The sequence below is a fragment of the Mustelus asterias genome, chromosome 2 (assembly GCF_964213995.1).
Source record: "Mustelus asterias chromosome 2, sMusAst1.hap1.1, whole genome shotgun sequence".
NCBI classification, from domain to species: Eukaryota; Metazoa; Chordata; class Chondrichthyes; order Carcharhiniformes; family Triakidae; genus Mustelus; species Mustelus asterias.
The window spans coordinates 107,033,734-107,053,777 of record NC_135802.1 but is presented as its reverse complement, the minus strand read 5'-3'; the positions used below and the strand labels follow the sequence as shown (position 1 = coordinate 107,053,777).

Below are 20,044 nucleotides of genomic sequence, written 5' to 3'. Positions count from 1 at the left end.
TTTCGATTTTCATCGGGAATTATAAGATCAGCTATATACAAAATGCACCAAGAAGCATGTTCCGTTTAGTCGATGTTAGCATAATAATGAAATATTTATCATTAACAAAGAACGCAATCTGCAATGCATGGATTACGCTGCCGGGTAGATCAAATTGCAATTATTTTCAGTAGAATTGTGCCGACCTACATCGATGTTTTCAACTCATAATTCAGCAGCACATATATACTGCAAGGAAATCTGAAAATGATCATATTTAATTTAAACGTGAACTTGATCGTTCTTCGAGATGAAAATGAGCAAATCTAATGTGAAACATTACATTTATAAAATCCCAATCTGAACGTTAACAATGCATGCTCCAGTGTTTGCTCGCAAAGTATAGAAGGCACACTGCTCTTCAAATAAAATTACAAAGTTGTATTAATTGAAAAGAAAGACTTGTCTATGAAACAATGGTTATTTCCTTTTATAAAACATTGCTATTCCTGTCACAAAACATGGCACTTTTTGTTGGCGATATGAAACCAAAGCATTTTACTTATTCGTGGTTATTGAGTAACTGCGGTTTTTTTTCCAAACCAGCGACAGAACTCACTGGCGAAGACGATAACTGCAGTAATTCAGGCAGTTTCGTGTTGTAGAGATAGACTTGAGCCCCAACAACATGAAACTACCTAAATCACACATCAGTTCTATCTCAGCTCTTTAGTTTCCTATCACTGTACACACATAAGGATGATTCAACAAGCTTACTCAAATAGAAAAAAAAGTCACATTATGATGCTTCTCGTCACAACCTCGCATTGCAATTTACCAAACACGAAAGGCACTCCTTCATCGTGCAATATTGTGGGTCCCTGAAATAATCTCCCAAGTATTTCAGCTTTGCTTTCGCGTTCCAGGCCGGATTTGTATTCAAATGAATAGATTTAATTGCAAATTCAGCACGAGAATAATTGTTAGCTCCCCACTAAATATGGCGGGTTCTTTATTATCTCTGTGCAGAATTTGACGCGATCTGAATGCATGTCATTCACTCCAGTGATGATAAGCCATAGCAACTTGTCTGCACTGCAATAATCACGAGTTCAAGGTTTGTCTGAAGAAAAGAGCTGGTCAGATGACATAGCCTACAGAGATAGATTTTCTTTTCCTCTTCTTCCCCGCCACAAGCAAAAGACGAAATAGTAACTTTCACTTCTAATTGCGAACAGCACTATTGGCATTTCAAAATATACTAGATGCAAGGTCGCCAGAAAGAACCCCTTACCTATTAGTTCCAAATATAAGATAATAGGCCTTAGCATTCGTTCCTCTTACAGACCTTACCTTCATCGTAAATGTCTCCAAAGGTCTTATCTGCTGCTTTTTTCGATTCCTCACACTCTTCTGATTTTACCCGATTAAAGGATCTGAAGTGTATTGTGTTCAAAGCAAATCAATTTCCTACATCCGAGCTGTGCTCTGCTTCCTCTGTCTTCGTGGCTGTTCGCTCAACTGAAACCACTCGTCCAAGACAGCAACAACCCAGATATACTAGCAAGTCATAAAACTCAACAAAAGCCGACAAACGTTACAGCACCATTGCTATATAGCCCAGACAAATTACGACCGTCTAGGTAATATTTAAATAGATTGCAACGGTAATTGCCAGCCTTTAAACCCACCATTCTTGCTGAAAGCTTCCTCAACAGATAAGGTAAGGAAAAAGAAATTGAACACAAAATGAAGTAAAAACAATATACATATACCTATCTCAAAGGACTCCGACCAAATACATTTTATTCATCTTTCATGAAAACACAAGTTTTGTTTACGTACACAGTGCAGCAGCAATAGGATTGAGCATAATTTGAGTCCTCATGGAGAGTATTTCATCTTTGCAAACCCAAATGAATCAATTCTATTTGTTTGTTTTCTTATTTTTCTAAAAGTGAATCGACAGCGGTGAATAAAAGGTCCGACATTCTACTCTTCAGTCTTTGCAATAATATTTCACATTTACATGTGTTCTGATGTTCCTGTTCATGGTTTGTGATATCTTTATGCAACAACACACTTTACAGCATATTCACATTTAACTTCTATTAACATGTCAGTATACGGTAGTTACTTATTTTGGAATTATTTTAACAGCATGGGTCATCTGTATTTAAACATTACAAAGTTTGATTTACTTAGCTGATAATTGGTAATTAGCACAATTAAAAGATTGTTGTCAAGTCCCCCCTCCCCCCCACAGTTGTTTGAAAAATCATCATACAGGGCGATAACTTCTGTGCATGCCTTGCTTATCAATGGCAACACTTATTATTATAGTTACAGAAACAGACTCTCGCCACAAATAAAAACAAAACACATAAATCGTAAATATCTACAACCAGCGCACGGCTGAGAAGTCAGAGGTAAGTGGAAAAGTTTTTAGTCTTTTAGTAACAATAGCACAGCTTCCCGATGTCCCGTTAAAATCCTTAAACCAGTTTTTGTGCTCATCATGAGAAGCTGAAGTTAGCTGTAAGCTCCCGAATCCTGTTCTCACGATTCATTTTCTTGAGTTTCATCCTGCGATTTTGAAACCAGATTTTGACCTGTCTGTCAGTCAGGTGGACACTGCGGCTAATCTCTAGGCGACGCTCTCGAGTCAGGTACATGTTGAAGAGAAACTCTTTCTCCAGTTCCAGGGTCTGATGTTTGGTGTAAGGGCATCGTTTTTTTCTGCCACTCTTTGCAGTCAGCCAGTTCGCCCCGTTTTCAGCTTTCACCTCCCCTAATAAGTGAAGGGTGAGAATGAGAGAGAGAGAGAAAACAAGAAACCCAATAGAAAGATAAATAGAGGTAGTCGAGATAAAAGATGAAGAGAGAGAGAAAGAGAAGAAAGTTTATCATGTTTTGCAATACAATTTCAATATAAGCCTACATGTGATGACTATACTGCACCCATCACGCTAAAGTGTCACTAAACCTAAACATTTTAAGATGCGTTATGAAGTACTTAAATGTTACATCTCCCAATTTTCAACGTTCTGTTTGGATTCTATGCTACTGCATTTTAGTTAGTATTGTACAGCTTCGCTATTTGTCAGCACGCTTTATGCATATCCACATGGACCGCAAAAGATAACACATTAATTACTTTAGGGCTCAAACGAGTCTGCAAAAGATAGTGTGAAAGTGAGTTTCAGCTGCATTTAAACTGAAGACGATATCAGTTTGCAAACTCTCTTTTGACGCTGAAAGGTTTCTTTGAAATGATTACTGAGCTTGTTGAATACTTGAAGTTGGTACTGTCTGGTTTCATTTTATTCCACAAGAATCTCGTTCATTCTCCTTTTTAAAGTGGCTTAATAATTAGTTATCTACTGCTGGGGCTGTTTTACTGAAATTATCGGTAAAATTCAATATTTTGCTTAGCTCCAGGAGGCATTGTCTGAGATGTCTTCCTTTGTAGTATTATTTCCAACTTGCTTTCTGCCCGCTTTCTCTCCACGTTCAAAATCTGCGTTTATCTATTGCTTTAGTCTAAGTAAGTGAAGCAAAGTTTTGCGTTTACGTGAAGAATTCAAATGCAACAGTTTGGAGTGTTTTCCCCATCGCTGGAATGTATTCAACCCTTTCCAAGACCTAATTGTTTCATCTTATTTGAAATGACTTTATAAAATGGTTCCTGCGCAAGTTCGTTAAAGTTAAGACTAAAATTGTCCCCAAAATGCTAATCTTTCTGTGGCGACATCTCCACCTGGATTTCAGACAATGTCAAATCTAACTAACGACTAAAACATATTTGTAAGTTCAGATGTGTTTTTTTTAAACTAAGACGGATAAAATAGGTCTGCACTGGGAAGACAGTAACAAACATCAGATAGTACAAGATGAGAGTTTCAGCTTTTCCTACTTTGGGAAAACTTTTCTCTTTTTGTATGTTTTTTCTCAAAAAGAGCGCTGGGACATAAAACATCACTGGGTCCCTTTGAGTATTATTTATTGGCTGTGCTGTGTTTACTTTGGACCCTGTGTGCAAATATGTCCTTCTATGCGGTCCGCTTAAATAACTGCAGAAAGGATTCGTGGTTTGTAACTTATCTGACAAGTTTAGAATGTGGCTACAATTGACTCCGGAGCGTGGGCCCGTGCTATAAACTATAGTAGGCATTAATTTTTACAGCATAGCTCACGCCCAAAAATAAAAAGTTCACAAGGTCAGAATAAAACCCCCTTTGTTACGCTTGTTGGCTGTACCTGCCACGTCTACCCGTTTCTGAGTGCTGGCTGTATAAATTCCACCCCCCCCCCCCCCCCCCCCCCGCAACCCTGCCTCTTATTTACCTACCTTTTGTTTCTTTCTCAGGAGAGTTTTTACTGCTTTCTGAAGGGACTGGAGATGACTCTTCGTTGGCGGAAGAAGCCGGAGCTTCTGCTTCTTCTCTTTCCGAACTGCAGGTTAAATGACCGGGGGATGTCCCCTCACTTCCTTTCCTCCCCAACTCAGTCGGGGTCGAAGCTGAAGAAGGGGGTGTTCCAAAACGGATCTGGGACTGGGGTACGAATGGAGAGGCCCCAACCTGCCCCGTGTTGTTATAAAGTGTCTGTTTGGATGTCGGATAGGCTTGGGACAGACGGAAATAGCCAGGGACAGGAACCCCGCCGCTAGTAGTCGTGTCACTATTGGAGCACGAATCTGATGTTAGCCTTGGGAACGTGGAAAGATCTGTTGCTGTTGCGCTTTTGGGACATTTCTCAGAATCATATAAACAGTATGCATTCTCTTCTTTGATATTCTGGGGGAAGGAACAGGCTGCTACTTGCTGGGTTGCAGGTTGCTCCATGCGACAGGACCTTGGGGGATCTGACCAGACTTCCATCCCGCTCATGTAAGGATGAGAAGTCAGGACCATACTCTGAGAGTTGTTCTCGCTGCGTTTGCTCAGAGATGGGAAAAGTCCACAGTTCTGGGTGCCGTAAGGGAGCTCAGAGGCAGGCGGCAGGTACACGCTGCTGTTGGGGTAATAGGTTCCTTCCCCGCCACGGCCCACGCTGATCAGAGAATCTACTAAAAAGGAGTTTGCAGACGGGCTGTCTGAGCATGACATTGTTGTGGGGTAATTTGGCGAAAGCAGAAGATATCCAGTTCAGGCTGACATTTCTTGTGCAAACACGCTGAATATGATTAGAGATACCTCCGCAGCACGACAGGCGGGATGAGCCAATCGAATGGCACAGTTGGACACAAGCCCCTCCTCCATGGAGGGCTGCGTCACTACAACTGCAATAAGGTCACCATATGTAATCGGTAAACTGCAAAAGCGTCTAAATGCATCTTTATTTACTCGGTTCTACTTTATTAGAATCACGTCCTTCAAATAAAATAAAGCGGGGCTCCAATGTGTAACAGGCTATCACCAGAACTTTCAGCAAGACTTAACGCGGCGTTACTGAGTCATAGTAGCAATCCGTTTATTATTTTAAATTATTCACAGATGAAGTTGGTAAAAAAAGGAAAGTTTCAGCCCAACATTAGGCAATTATAATCACACGCTAAGATTCCCTGGCGGCTACAGGCGAGAAAACATGAGTAATCTTGACTTTCACGGGTCTGCCTGTGATTAGTTTGCCGGTTGCTGCTACATTTCCACAGTGATCACTATAATTGTGATCCACGCTGGGGCTTTGCTGATTGTTACTTCCAGTACTATTCTGTGATGCATGGTCTGAACATACAGCCGCTAGATTGCATTTCTGGTTTGATGTTTGTAGTCTAAAGTTTAGTAGGTTAATGCAACGTGCTGTAGCTCTGTAGGTTAAGTGTAGAAGGTCAGTGACAACAAACTAATAAAGTAACATAACCCATTTATTATCTTTCCTCTTCTATTTCACCAGCATTGCATATTAGAAGTTGATTGAACCTTGACCATTTCTGATATTTCATACTTGCCATTTCAAGAAATCGAAACATTTCTTTCAAAATGTTTTAACCATGTGTTCTTCCGCTGGCTGGGCTACAGTAGACAGCATTTAACACATCTATAAAATCGATCTAATCATTTCGTCTCAAAAAGGGGAAACAACATTGTTAAACAGAATTTTACAAGGCGCTCAACTACAAACCGGTCACATTTGAAATAAGGCGCCGAACAGAAGCTTCATCCAGAGTTTCTCTCGCCACCCTATCCGAAAGGTAACTTTAGAAAATAAAGTCAGAAAAGAAAACTGCAATTACCCTGCCTGCTTCAGGAGGGAAGAGGGAGCTTCGGTTTGTGAACCCTTTTTTTCGGAATGAGGTAGCGTTCAAGGACAAATATAGACAAAGTGACACTTTTATCCCTATTACTGGGGCCGGTAGAAGCTAAGTGATAAAGAAATTAAGAAGTATGCTAGCTCACCACCATATCCCCAAAAAGTAACATTTTGGCTAAAGGAAACGTGTATGTTTATTAATGTAAGCGCACAGTTTTTCTTCGAATTAATGATTTTGTGGCATTTTTGTACAATGTGACATATATCAATGCGATTCCGAACTGGCGACTTGTTAGTTGTATTTTGTTCGGCCACCTCTGCAATCAAGTGCAGCCACTAATGACGCCCGCAGAAGTAGCCTTTAGGTTGGGATCGGGAGTAAACAGTGTGATTTCACAGTGACAAAGGACTTAATCTTCAGTCTCTGGCGTTGCTGCGTTTTACTGCGAGTTCATTTTAAAGCGCCCTCGAATTCGCCCCCAACATCAGCAAGCCTCATCTCTACACTACCATCCCCATTGTTGTTATTTTAACTCCTGGCGCTGGATTAAAGCTCAGAAAATGTTGCTAATCTAAAGCAGGTTATTGAAAATATCGTTTGTAGTAAAGTCAGCGGGATATGAAGGCCGGCTTTGCACGCAGCGTGTTTGCTAAGGGGCCGCCTCAGAGGATTCCTTATTCTTGCATGTTTTCTTTTTAGCAACTGCTTAGAATTATCAGGGTCGTCTAGAAACCCTATAAAAAAACTTTATCAAAAAAAAAGAAAATTTCCCTTTTGCAGTCCCACTGTGCCTATGACACGTATGATCATGGGAGCATACGGAGATTTAATGGGAGGGAAATAACAATTGTCATCTATACCAGAGTCTCATATATAAAGACTCAAGCTACTGTACAATGCTAACTAGCAGCGCGTTTATGTGTTGAAGGCAGGCTATTTATCTGGGTTCTGATGGTAAATATATCATTGATTCCATGTTTGGATAATTTTTTTCGTGTACTTTTTTGGTAGTGTTGGACTTAAATGTTTATAACCCAATTTCCCAGTAAAACTGTAATGTGGATAGTAGATTGGTTGCTGCAGTTTCTAAGGGCACTCCTGCCCTTTCCGAACTTTATTGGTAGGAACGGGGCGAGGGCCGTGTGACTCCTGTATACATTAAAAAGCCACGCTCTGGGAAGTAATTGAAGCAGGAAGCATTTGCTGGGGAAAAGTTTCTTTCCTAGTTTCTAAGGTGCCGTAAGTTCTAATTACGACATTGCTAACAGTCAAGAAATATGATTAACTCTGCCGAGGAAGAGTAGGGGCAGAAAAATGGCTTGATCATGTAACGTCACAAAATATATATATAAGAAAAAGCTTTTGATCCCGCCTAAACCCGCATGTTATACGTTTATTTTGGCGTTTAACACATTCCCCTTGACATAAGAAAGAACAACAAAGACAATTTTCTCATCTCCAAACTCTATTGATCGTGGTTATTACATGATTTCTCCATTTCTCCTTCAGCGCTCCAGCAATAAACAAACGTCTTGAAACATTGCATTGAACGAGGTAAAAGATATGTAGTCCTGCCAGCGGTGTAAGAGCGAAGATAGAAATCAGTGGAGTGAGCGGCGGGTCTCTGGTAAATAAGTGATTTCAAAGCCTGAACAGAGCAGGCTGACCGCACTCAGAGCTCGAGCTCGTTCTTAGCCTAGATCGTGAACTTAAGACTGAAAGTCAGACAGAATGAGTATTTCACTGTGCTTTCCTAAATAAAGGTCCAAAGAGAAGTCTCATATATCCACCTCTTGCCGCCCGGAGTGAGCTTACTTGCAATTATTTGCCTCTGATTTCATTAACAAAATGTATGAAACACTTTGTGAAGTCTTTTTTTAAATCGCCTCACTCTTCAAGTGTACGCGCCATTGTATGTGCGCAGCGAGTTCTTTTCAGTCGAGCAACTAGAGCCAGTACTTGCCATCGATTACTTTATTTTAACATATATCCCCTTTTTCTTTTAAAAAATATAATTTTCCATGATTCGCTGGCTAGCTCGAAGAGAAATAAGTGTTTTGTGCGTCAAAAATTAATCTGAAAACAATGGCGCCCTTTTTACTTGCTATATATTAAAAGAGTTTACAGGCATCTGAGACCCATGTACAGTTTGTCCGTCGCAGTGCTTTTGTAGATGGATCTTTTTAAAAAGTAAACTTTATGAATGTGTGTAAATTATTTATGGATAAAAGCACTGAAGACTGACAACCCCACGGTATTAGTGTTTCTTTTTTTTACATTTGAAGTTTAAAACACAAAGTACATTAAAAAAGGAGCAAACTGTCCTGGAGTTAATTTTTAAAAGTTTCCCAATGGGAATCTTATACAGAGTTTCTTCTTAAAGCACAATCTAAAGGACACAGACCGCAGTCAAGAGCATTGAAATCAAAAGGCAAAGAACTTGTCCATGTTGGAATCGCTTCAAGCTTCCTTTATCTTAAATCTATCATTCTAAATAATTTGTTAAATTGTCGCAACCGCACTCAATTGCAGGGGAACCGATGAATAGTTTTGGGGGCACTTATTGCTCAGACTAAACAAAAGATGGTTTAAAACTGAGAGAAGCAAACAGTGTTGCTTAAACAATCTTTTAACAGATGCATTCCAACAGAAAGAAACGGGAATCGAATCAGAAAGCAGGGTGAAATACTTCTACCGTTCACAGCAAGACCGATTAAAACATAAAATACAACAGAAATGGGCACATGACTGTTTAACGCGCGTTGGTATGATAATATTAATCCCAGTAAATAATAAAACATATTTGCTTAAATAGATCAGTGGAAATGTCTGGAGTAAAATATGAATACATTAATTTGTTTTATCTTAAGCGATTTCCGTTCAGCAATTTTACTTTTTCTACAATTATCTACTAGGAATCCACTTAAGCAATGAAAACAAAGGGATAGCGATGGAAGTTTGTGATTCGAAATGAATCCACCGAGTCCGAATATGAACAATGCATGACATTTCACAAGGTAAACGTTCTAAATGTGAAGTTGATGGTTTACGCTCCTGGTGAAAACTGGAACCATTTACACATTTTATATATCAGCAACAGTTTCTGTCACTCAAAGCTGTTCAATTAAAAACTTTTCCAGCAACTCAAAGTAATGTTCCGATGGAAATAGGGTCGGGCGGGGGGGGGGGGGGGGGACCTTGTTGTCAGGGTTTAAAATCTATTATCTAGGCTGAATAGAGTGAATTGTTTCCTGTGCAGTATTATGAATGACACGTTGATACCGGTTTCCCTTTTAAAAAAAGTCTTTCAATGATTCAGACGCTAATTTCCCTTCAAAGAATACAGGTGAAAAATGTTCACATTTGCAGAAACCACACATACAAAACACATGAACATAAAGACAGAAAAGCGCCGACACGCTCAGATATATCCTTCCATGTCGCTTTAGAATTAAAGAGGTTTTGATTGGATTTTGTTGAAATACGGAGCGGTTTATTTGGGAAGGTAACTTGATGTTAATTTATATAATTTACAATCAGATCCACGAATTCTGATTTTATTTGGCGTTATTCTATGTAAATTGGTGCACAGCGTTATTGAAATCCGCTGATTGAATTGTCCATTGGGTTTATTCCCCCCCCCCCCTCCCAACACCCCCAAAATACTGCGATTCAGTCACTTAGGCCACGGTGAAGGTGACGCAGCGGGGGTCAGGTCACAAACCAAAAGAATGCCCATGTTATGTGCCACATCGAAAATAAAGTCTCGGCGTAAAATATACAATTACAACAAATTTCTCACATTAGTCTCCTGTGTAGAACTGCACTGATTGGAACGCTATCATTCAATAGTTTGATACCTCAGAACAAAGAAGGATTTGTGGTATCAATGCTCAATCTAAAATCGCTCAATAACATAACGGAATGACAAATGTCTTACAGCAAAATGCAGCGTAACGTCTTCAAATATGAAGTGTGCACATGCTATTTCTGTTTAATATATAGCTTCAATGATCCAGAATAAAGTAAACGCTAACCTTTCACTATTACATTTCCCTCTTCTAAACAAAGAACCTACTGTAACCAGAGCTATCTTTTTTTTGGCAATTCACTGCTATAGAAACAAGGCTGTTCTTTAGCGAAATATTTGTTAACACACATTATTATTTCTCTTGCGGAGTTCAGTTGTTACACTGCGGAAGTTTGCATGCAAAGCAACGTGTTAGGGCGCTAACTCGAAAATGTCCTTGAATATGAATGATTATAAAATTTTACTAGCTGCACAAAATGAAAAGCGGTTACCGTGCGTTTTCTCTGAAATCGCAAAAGAAGAAATTGGCTAATCTAAAAAAAAATCGATGAATGTGCAATTAACTTTGAGATGTCTAGACGGTTCTATTTTCCGAATAGTTAAATTGAAGCTCACAGCGGCAGGTCGGGGCTAATGTTTGTTCTTTAGTTCCTCTTACTGTTTCTTATTCATTCTTCACAGTTGCAAAGTGTTGGCAATCTCACGTGTAAAATCTTCACTGTTTCTCCGGTTTTTGGGGGGGATTTATCCAGTTATAACTTGAGAAACCCCTGACCTATTTAACGAACTGTTTAATACTTGCATACACTTAAGATGTTTCTATTTTGGCAATTGTTATCTATGAGACGTTTTTTTGGAACACGTAATCCTATGTTCCGAACAAAAGTAAAGGGAGATTGCTGAAGGCGTCTCTTTTTAAATATATAACCTCTTACAAATAGGCTACCATTGCCAATATATGGTTATTGTGGGAGTAAAGGTAACGACTGCCCGCAGAAACAGAACCCTCTTATTAATTGCATTTATTAACTTCTGATTATCAAAATAATTTAGTTATTCAATGCCAGATTACACCTTTTACAGCAAGCAAACCCAGAATGAATCACTTGTGTGCTGTTGTGCAAGTGCTGATCTTAGACCCAGGGGGCGCTGTGAGCTGAATTCGCCTCAGCTTCTGGCTCAGATGCATTAAATATTGAGGTTATACTGATTCTTGATGGGATTATGCTTCATAACATGCATCGAACACTAGCTATCATTTTATTAAAATAACAAGCACCGTAAGAATTGGAAGATGTCGTTTTTGTCATATCGTCTAAAACAAAGAGATGATTTGAGAGGGAGAAAATATATTGCAAATCTACAGTCTGAACATTATTCGGATTTAGAAACGAAGTCAGTTGCAATTTAACTAAAGCAAAAACTCGGATTAAAACCAGACAGCAATTCATGCATAGCTTTTTTTTTAACCAAATCTTTCACTAGATAAACACAGTCACGTAAATTTACACATGTATACACGGAAGCACAGTGAACAAAAATACATTATATACACATTTTACTTCCAATGCATATACTACATAAAAATGAACACAATAATAGTTGTTGCATATAGTTTGTTCGGGTAACTTTAGCTAGGCAGTTTATTAGAGGGAAGCGTTGCCGAAAGAGATGTTCTACAGGACAATTTTGATTTGTTTTCCTGCACATGCAATTTAAGACCAACAGGTATAATGTTCACAACAAATTTACTTCAAAACGGCTCTAAAATCGCGTTTGTTTAGTTAATAACTCCAGAACTAAAATGATTTTCTGTCAAATGTTCTGCATCCCATTGCTTTATCTGAGGCTGTTTTATTTTGATTTAAATGCCTTTGTTATTTAGTCGTCCATATTTGAAAAAAAACATTCAACGTTTGAATGAAAAAATATGCAGGAAAATACTCTGTAAATATACATTCCATTCATTCCTGATTTAACCGTTTAATTTCTTCTGGTGCGTGCAATAGAAACAAGCTGGCGTTCTATCGATTTTAAAAAGCAATATCCCTAAAATTGCAACAAGTGCAATGATTCTTTAAATTTTAAAGTTAACTTTGAACTGATGCGAAACAAACATTGCCCGATCTGGCATAGAAACGGCAAATCTCAACTTAGTGCATCAGGCAATCTCGGCGGTTCAGTTGGAGTTTTAACTTCCAATCAATATTTAAGAAACAGATAAAGATAAAGCCAGAATGGATTATTCCTTTAAATAAAGGGTTGATTTTTTTTTCCATAAACGGGAGACCCCAATGAAAAGACAGCAGACAACTTACAGAAACGCGCCGTACACTGAACCCCACACCCAAGATCAACGGGTAAGTATATTTGAACTTTATCTGAGATTTTAAATAACACATCTGATCATTTAGGGATTCGCGTCATGAAAATACAAAATGCCCGGGTTGTTAGAAATCAATTTAATTTAACATTGCACATCAAGTTCTAAGAACAGGCATGCCGGTTTTTTCATGATAGCGTTTTGTTGATACTTTATAAAAGTGAAAATGTGCTACAGAAAATGTAGGATTAAACGGAAATGTAAAATAAAAGCTTAATTCCTGAACCAAATCTTTCTTTCATGACCAGCAAATCTTTCAATATGCATTTCATATTGTTACTGCTATAAAATGGCTTACCAAAGTGTATTACTTAAACGGTAAGCTTTATCGTATCGACTATCCTACATTGGAAAATTCCATTCCAGTCTGCTGTGAAATGAAACCGGGCAGCCCCCCTTTCCCAGAGGGTTTCCCGACGAAATGAAAGAAATTTCAAACGGACCTTTCAGCTCTCTAATCTTTGATTGCTACATTAGCTGAGACAAAAAATCTGTGATATTTATTTCGTTGACACTGATGTCGTAACATTTATCCAGCGGGTTGAAAAACCTTTAAACTATTATGTGGATTTGGGTCGAATAAAACCTCCATGTTGTGTCTACATGGAGTCCACTCACCTACCTTTGTTAGCAAAAACGATTATTTGGGAGCTCTTTTGGGATATTCCGGGCCTATTGGATTTAATTTACCTTGCGAAGTTCTTCAGCATTCGATTCGGATTTAAGAAACGAACATATTTCTTTTGGAACTCCTGCTTTGGAAAAACGATGGACCAAGTATTTCTGCTTATGGATTTTTTGCTGCCCTATAGCGGCTTTGACATTGATCTAAATGGCGCCACCATGTGGACTGAACGTCCTTTGAATTAATTCATTGTCACAGTTCTCTAGTGTGGCAGCTACAAAACCCAAGAACGGACGCAAAATGATACCTAGAACGTCAGAACAGCTAAAATCGAATTATTTGATTATGTCCACCGCATTTGGAATTCTAAATATATTGCGGTTTTCTTACAAATATGCAAAGAGCCACATTAAACGGGCTTTATAGCTTGTCCTGCTGTTAGTAACCACAGCAACAGAGACGATCCCTTGTCATTTGCTTTGAATGCCACAGCCCCTTAATCCGGCACAACGCTGATCTCAACTCCCTCTTTCATAGAGCTAAAAGCTACGCTCAAATCTTTAATCACAGCCAGTATCATCCATTATTAAAACAACCTTGCATGCAACATTAAACTTCCATGATGCCAGATCATAACTCGCTCGAACTCTTGGTCAGACTCTTACAAATTGTATCGGGTTCCGGCTACCTCCGGCGGGAGTCTAACCAGTGTGTAGAAGCTTCAGGCCTGATTATCCCTTCACTACCCCCCCCCCCCCCCCCCCCCCACCAAGGTTAGAGGTGACGTCCATGGCGCAACAGAAGTTCAAAGCCAGGAAACAAGCACGAAAAGAGAATGCAAACTGGCATTAAAAAATATTGTAGTACAAATGAAAGCTATTACAGTCAATGCTAAACTAGGGCCCCTACAAACCCAATCAAACACAATGGAATGTTTGCCAATAAGGGAAATCAAATTCGCGATATTATCCAAATTTCGGAATCAACATTTGCCTTTGCAAAATAAATTAGGTTTAAATTAATCCGAATTCTGACAATTCAACCTCTTTTTTTTGTCAAGTTGTGTTCAATTCTGCCATTAAGAAGCGAACTGGTGTTACATTGTCCAAAATCTGATTTGGATTTCCAAGTTTCCAGGAAGTGAACTAAAGAAAAGCATACCCATGTATATAGAATGATGTGGAATGTTATCCAGCTTTAATGATTGTTTATTACGTACATGAAATGCACAATAATACAGCTCTTTGCATGTGTTTTAGTTTTCGCCTTGAACACCCAGCAAAGTTGAAGAAGCCTACATTGATCGTCCTCCAGAACAAGCAGAATTTCCACCTTGCATCCCACTGTGCGCTCTCTGAACAGTATACATGCAAATCTTACACCCTTTTAATCAAACTGATAAATATAAATTATATACAAATGTTAAGCAAATGTCGGCATCACATTTAATTAAACAGCATTTGATTAAGACCTCCCCTTCAAGGAATTTGTATTTCTTTTCAAAATTTCAATGTTTAATGTAAAAAAGCACCACGGTTTGCGGTGCATATTCAAACCTTCTTAATACATTTCAGTGTTTTTCAGATTAATCTAAAATAATCCCCCTATCCACCCCCCACCCCCCCAAAAAAAGGCAAAGGCAAACACTCAGCCGCTGTCGTCTGTCGTTTTATGTGAAAAGTACAAGGAAATCACCTATTTTAATGAGGGTAATGGCCACAACGAAACATTTAAATTAAATTGGTATAATAAAGAGAACTATTTTTAAAGGCTGGTATATGTTATCAGGTAACGGGTAGGCGATAGTTGTACAATGCGGCCTATAGCTATGTCGGCCTATAAAAAGATTATACGGTGAAGTACAGGAAATGTTACCATTGTGCAATAAAACACGTATGTGTTCAAGGAAAATAAGTTTCTGTCTTTGGTTCACACGGATAAAGATGGCTTCAATATTGTAAGTACTGCAAACTTGTCATCTCTTGAAGGAATCCGTGAAAATAATAGATGCATGAGCAGCAGTTTTTAAAACCCTAATCCTATTTAAAACTGTAAATACACATTCATATTGTACCAAAAGAGCCTAATATTTACAATACTTTGTGCTCAAGTATGCCATCATGGATAGTATCTCTCCTCTTTCAAAAGTTAAAAGTAAAAACTGCATTTCCAAATGACGACGCACAATATGTCAAGTACAAGTAAACACTCACGGATTGCTTCAGCAAGCATAAAGTAACCTGTTTTCAAAAATCGTATTATTCCAAGCTATGTTTTCAACGGTAAAGTGTTTATACAGAGAGTACCACGGCAAAAAAGGTACAAACTTTACATTCTAAACAGAATTCAATCACACTTGCTTATTTTGGTGGCGATTATGAATTTAACACAAAAACGCCTTTGAGCCCATCAGCAGCCATTTTATGAGAATGAAATCCAGGTTGGATATTTACATGCATGCTCTCCATTTGGGATAGTGGAGGGTGGGGTGGGAACTACTCATCGTTATTTATGGGGGGGCAAAACAGGGATTTATTGTAGAGATGTAGGTTTTAATCTGCCTTTCATATAGACAAGTTTCAGTGCCCTAAGCGGTGATGAGCAGGCATTGTTTAGAGAATTGACGCGCAAAATCGCCTCACCACCCCCCCCCCCCCCCCACCCACCGACGGAAGGTTCAGTTACAAAAGAACCAGGCTGGTTGCTACTCATTGTAACTGAAGATAAAAAATATATATACCCAATACTTGTGATTGATAGTGAGCGCCACTGAAAGCTTCCTAATCTAAAGCATGCGCACATTTTATTACTTTGTTTTTATATTGCAGCTGGTCCACAACAGTCAATTCGTTTTCCTAGGGCTCCCATACACAGGTCCGTGTTCATATAGAAGCTGCATTCTTCTTAGAATTAAGACAAATCTGTTTCGCTGAACTAAATCCAAACATTCACCTTGGTATCCCAACAATAATCTCTTGAGACCCCTCTGTACAAAGCATGTAGATCACACAAGTGAGAATATAATAGTAAGTGTGTGTGTATGTTTGTGAGTGTGAAATAAACGATGAACATTAATTCCAGTTAGTTTCTTTTTAAGTTGAAACTAAACGTCCCATTTAGTTTTGCAAAGTTGTCCGGCCTGTTAAAACTGTACCAAAGTGTCTGCTCCCAAACTCGAACTTGAGTTTTATTTTACCTCTGCATTCTGCCCTGGTCGCTTTCCTCGTAGAAGGCGAAGTTAGGAAGGAGAAATGCCTCTTTGGAATCTCAGTCTAATCTCAAAGCAATGGATTCGTGGTGTAATATTGAAGGCGGTCCCTGTTTAACTTCTTTTCCTTCATCCTCCTGTTCTGAAACCAAATTTTCACTTGCCGGTCGGTTAAGTTGAGCATCCGGGAAAGTTGCAGCCGCTTCTCTTTGTTGATATAAACACTGAAAAAAAATTCCCTCTCCAGCTCCCTGATCTGGTACTTGGTGTAGGGGCACCTTTTTTTGCGTGTACGCTGGCCACCTGTAACAGGTAAACAGTACGTTAAACTTTGATCATTGGAAGTGTAGAGGAGACATCATCTTTCCATGCGTTGTTAATATATGCTTTGCTGTGCACACATTCACAGGGCTTGGGGGTTTGAAGGGGGAGGGGGGGGGGTCTCCATAGCTCCTGATTTTCACACAATAGTCTTTTTTTCACCCAGCAGTGTCCAAAGTACCGAATCGTTCTCTAAAGCATAACCGCCTCTTTTCTTTCATATTTTGACTGGTCCTTGGGACAAAAGATGGCTGCCTCGATCTGTATTAGTTCTAATGGTTGTGGAATTGTTAAGTTGATGCTAGCTCCCATTCCAATGATATACTTCAAAATTACAAATGAGCTTCCCGCATCCAGGGACTAGCTACAATTTTTATTTTGAAAAGGGGAACGCTTTTCTTTAAGATGGGGCGGCCCACTATCTGTGCGTTAAAGACAGCAAATGGAGGAAAAGCAGAAAGTTTTTTAAAAAAAAGTTTTATTTTATCTGCTGAGTTCAAACTAAAAGGGACTGGGGAATGGGAAACTTGAGCTGTCTTTTTTTTTCAAAAGATGCTTGGTAGCAACAATCCGTTCCTTAGGGGAGGGGGCTTAATTCTTTAGTCATTCTGCGCTGTAAAACTCAACATGGAGCTGCCTTCAGAGGCAATATTGCACCGTTAGAACTGCGTCGATCAAACGTCGAGCTATAAAATGCGATTATTAAATAAAATACGGTCACCCGGCCCTGAAATAAGTTTTTATGATGGAAAGCTCTATGCTAGAGGTATTGCAGTATTTATATAGCTGTTAAAAATGTCATTTTGCCACATTATGTTTTAAAGCGGTTACTCATGGAACTGAATACAACCTATAAATAGAGTTTTTGTGTCAACACGTGTGTTTTATAGAATTGTTGAGCTGTATTAATACACGCAAAGATCGCAAGCCGCCAACAGCCAATTTTGCTAACTTTGCACCCAGTCATATAAATGATCGGATTTTTAACCCCAATCTCACTTTTTGAGGTGCCGGTGGAAGTATTTTAATGCAGCGATTGGCTGGAGTTATTTCACGGCCAATTTCAGAGCTGAACACGTGATCCTGTCATTTATATAAAAAAAGTTTTGTTGGGAAATCTACAGGCCATCCATAAACCCTCTTATATGCTTATAAAACAGCACATAAAAATTTTAACAGCAGCGCGCGAGATCGCAAAACTTTCTCTCACAACTGGGCACTGACTCTACCTACTGGAGTTGCTGCCTTTCTCCTCATTGTTGCCGGAAGAAGACTCCGGGCTGCTGCTCCCGGGGCTCGTCTCTTTCTCCACGGACACCCTGGAAGTCTCCGAACTTGAAGTTGCCGCAGACGGCACTTTATTTGGACTCTTCTCTCCGCAATACTCCGACTGCTGATTCTCGCTGGAACCGTAGGCTGTCTCGAAGAACTGGTCAAATCCTTGCGGCAGGACCCCGTTCCTCCCCACCGGGTTGTAGAAGCTGGAGGACGCGTTGGAGCTGGGATGGTAAACGCTGGCGCTATTTTTCATTAACATCTCGCCCATGGTGCTGGCAGGCAGGCACTCTCTGTGCATCAGCTCCTCTGCGGAATAGCAGTGGGGCAGATTGCCCCTGTGATGCCACTTATTGGAGGGATCGATGGCATAGTCTCTGAAGGTAACTTCTCGCACAGGTTGAACCTGGGGGATATTGGACGAGTAAGAGTATGTCATGGGGCGAGAAGCCGGCGTTTGGGGTAAAAAAGAAGGCAGGCTGGAGAAATCCGGACCCGAGACATAATAGGTACAGCTAGGCAAATAAAGATTAGAGCCACAAGAAACCCGCTCATCAAAATCCATCATCGCTTGCTTGGGGTCCCCTAGCGCAAGAATAGCTTGCATTCGCACAGCTAAACATGGTCCTTAGATGCTGCTGCCTCTTTGAAGCTGATCCGCGGAGTAAAAATTTGGAAACGTAAGCTGACGTGGAAATGTATCTCCATACATCGCAGGGACAAGCTAGTCATGTGACCAGATGCCTGGAGAAATTGACATGCATCACTTTGGATTCCCCCCCTCGCACCAACAGCGCAAAGCTCTTTACATCTAAGCTCTGCACATTTCTAAAGAGGGGAATGAAAGCTCGAATAATACTGTGAAGGTGTTCAGCCTTCACACCAGAGACGCATTTGGCACATTCACTTCACGTCGCTCCAACAAGCTGATTAGAAGCGAGGGTGGACGTGGAAATAACACGTAACGATTTCCGCAGTGGAAATGTAACAAAAAACTGCCTATTTTCCAGAAAGCGCGGTTTTTGACCTATCTCACGTATATTGGTTCTGCCAGAATATTGTTCGGCATTTTTTTTTATTGGCAAATAATCCCCTTTGCTTTCTCCTCCTTGCCATTTTAATGAAAGCAAACCTAGTTCGCCTGCACAGAATGTGTGAAATCACTAATGAATAATGACTAAAGCTGTATAAGAGATTTTACTGAAGTATAAAACGGTGAGAGTGCAATCTTTAAATGGCTAAATCGTGCTTTATGCAAAATAATCTCTCTCTCTTTGAAGAAGATGAGAGCACACAGAGACGTGGAGAAGCAAAGTTAGACCGTTCCACAAGTTCGACATAGACCTACGCTTGTTTGCGTTTTTGACAGTTTCCAAATCCATGTTAGATCAGTTCTCCTCTAAAAAAAATTGAATGCACACAAATCTGCCAAATGTATGAGGTGACTAGGATGTTTTCCCCCCTTAAGATTGCTATGCTGCTTCTTGTTTCTCACAAGCGGGCATGGTCACGTTCAACTCCACCACATGCAAAAACCCTTCGACCACTCACCAAAATTATATAAACCAGTTATCCGCTTAGGCGGCTACCGAGAACTATCAGCGTCAAAAAAGATCTCAATGCGCGGGGCCAAATTCGCACTTCAGGCAGAACTTGTGTGAATGCGTTCTTCCAAAACGAACACTTGCCCCCATTGAAAATAAGTTTAGGATGGAGCAGCCAGACGTGAGCAAAAGCGGATAAAGGGAATGCTGCTTTATTTGACATTGGCCATGGGTGCATTTTTCCATATTTCTATAAAGTGTCACCAAGGACAACTGAATAAGCACCAGGTTCAGATTTAGTGCACAATTGAGATGTTTTGAATAGCTTTAGCTGAGTGAGGATTGCATTCATTGAAAAGTCGCTAATAAATCGCATTTTATTTCAGTACAGTATCTCCGTGTAGCAATCTTTTTGATTCAAATACACGCAACAAGTCTGAAAGCTATGCGAGGAATCCTGATGTGCTGAAAAGAATGGGACTGTAGAAAAGAGCTGGAGTTAAACTTTGCCTTAGAATTTGTCACAAATTAGCTTTTTGATGTTCCAAAAACAACTGCGCAGTGCCAAAACAAACAGGTTTCCTGGGAAAAAGGACCTTTGCCATAAACATTTGCCAGAAAGACCTTCTATTTAAATTAAAT

The 20,044-nt window shown here is 39.7% G+C and overlaps 2 protein-coding genes and 1 long non-coding RNA gene across 6 annotated transcripts; 1 reads left to right on the top strand and 2 right to left on the bottom strand.

The window, feature by feature from the left end:
- Nucleotides 1-1,753: 1,753 nt before the first annotated feature.
- LOC144510345 (homeobox protein Hox-A10) lies at nucleotides 1,754-5,296 on the bottom strand. Its single transcript, XM_078239788.1, has 2 exons — nucleotides 4,331-5,296; nucleotides 1,754-2,770 (listed from the first exon to the last, which is right to left on the bottom strand). The coding sequence occupies exons 1-2, from the start codon at nucleotides 5,088-5,090 to the stop codon at nucleotides 2,496-2,498; spliced, it is 1,035 nt and encodes a 344-aa protein (XP_078095914.1). The 5' UTR covers nucleotides 5,091-5,296; the 3' UTR covers nucleotides 1,754-2,495.
- Nucleotides 4,360-14,501, top strand: LOC144510366 (uncharacterized). 4 transcript variants are annotated; one of them, XR_013500624.1, is made up of 6 exons: nucleotides 5,880-6,175; nucleotides 7,745-7,862; nucleotides 8,886-9,000; nucleotides 9,151-9,252; nucleotides 12,335-12,406; nucleotides 14,314-14,501. It is a non-coding gene; the product is annotated as an uncharacterized LOC144510366 (long non-coding RNA). The 4 variants fall into 4 exon arrangements; XR_013500625.1 differs by having other exon boundaries at nucleotides 8,872-9,000; XR_013500626.1 differs by lacking the exons at nucleotides 5,880-6,175; nucleotides 8,886-9,000 and adding an exon at nucleotides 4,360-4,440.
- A 363-nt stretch (nucleotides 14,502-14,864) lies between these two features.
- On the bottom strand, nucleotides 14,865-18,490 carry hoxa11b (homeobox A11b). The gene is made up of 2 exons (XM_078239796.1): nucleotides 17,817-18,490; nucleotides 14,865-16,565 (listed from the first exon to the last, which is right to left on the bottom strand). The coding sequence occupies exons 1-2, from the start codon at nucleotides 18,463-18,465 to the stop codon at nucleotides 16,333-16,335; spliced, it is 882 nt and encodes a 293-aa protein (XP_078095922.1). The 5' UTR covers nucleotides 18,466-18,490; the 3' UTR covers nucleotides 14,865-16,332.
- Nucleotides 18,491-20,044: the final 1,554 nt, after the last annotated feature.

What these genes read in the sequence shown, in the direction of transcription:
- LOC144510345 (XM_078239788.1), bottom strand. Translation starts at nt 5,090, where the DNA reads ATGTCATGCTCAGACAGCCCGTCTGCAAACTCCTTTTTAGTAGATTCT. An exon ending in TCCTGAGAAAGAAACAAAAG is followed by an intron (nt 2,771 to 4,330) that starts GTAGGTAAATAA and finishes TTCACTTATTAG; the next exon opens with GGGAGGTGAAAGCTGAAAAC.
- hoxa11b (XM_078239796.1), bottom strand. Translation starts at nt 18,465, where the DNA reads ATGCAAGCTATTCTTGCGCTAGGGGACCCCAAGCAAGCGATGATGGAT. An exon ending in GGAGAAAGGCAGCAACTCCA is followed by an intron (nt 16,566 to 17,816) that starts GTAGGTAGAGTC and finishes TACCTGTTACAG; the next exon opens with GTGGCCAGCGTACACGCAAA.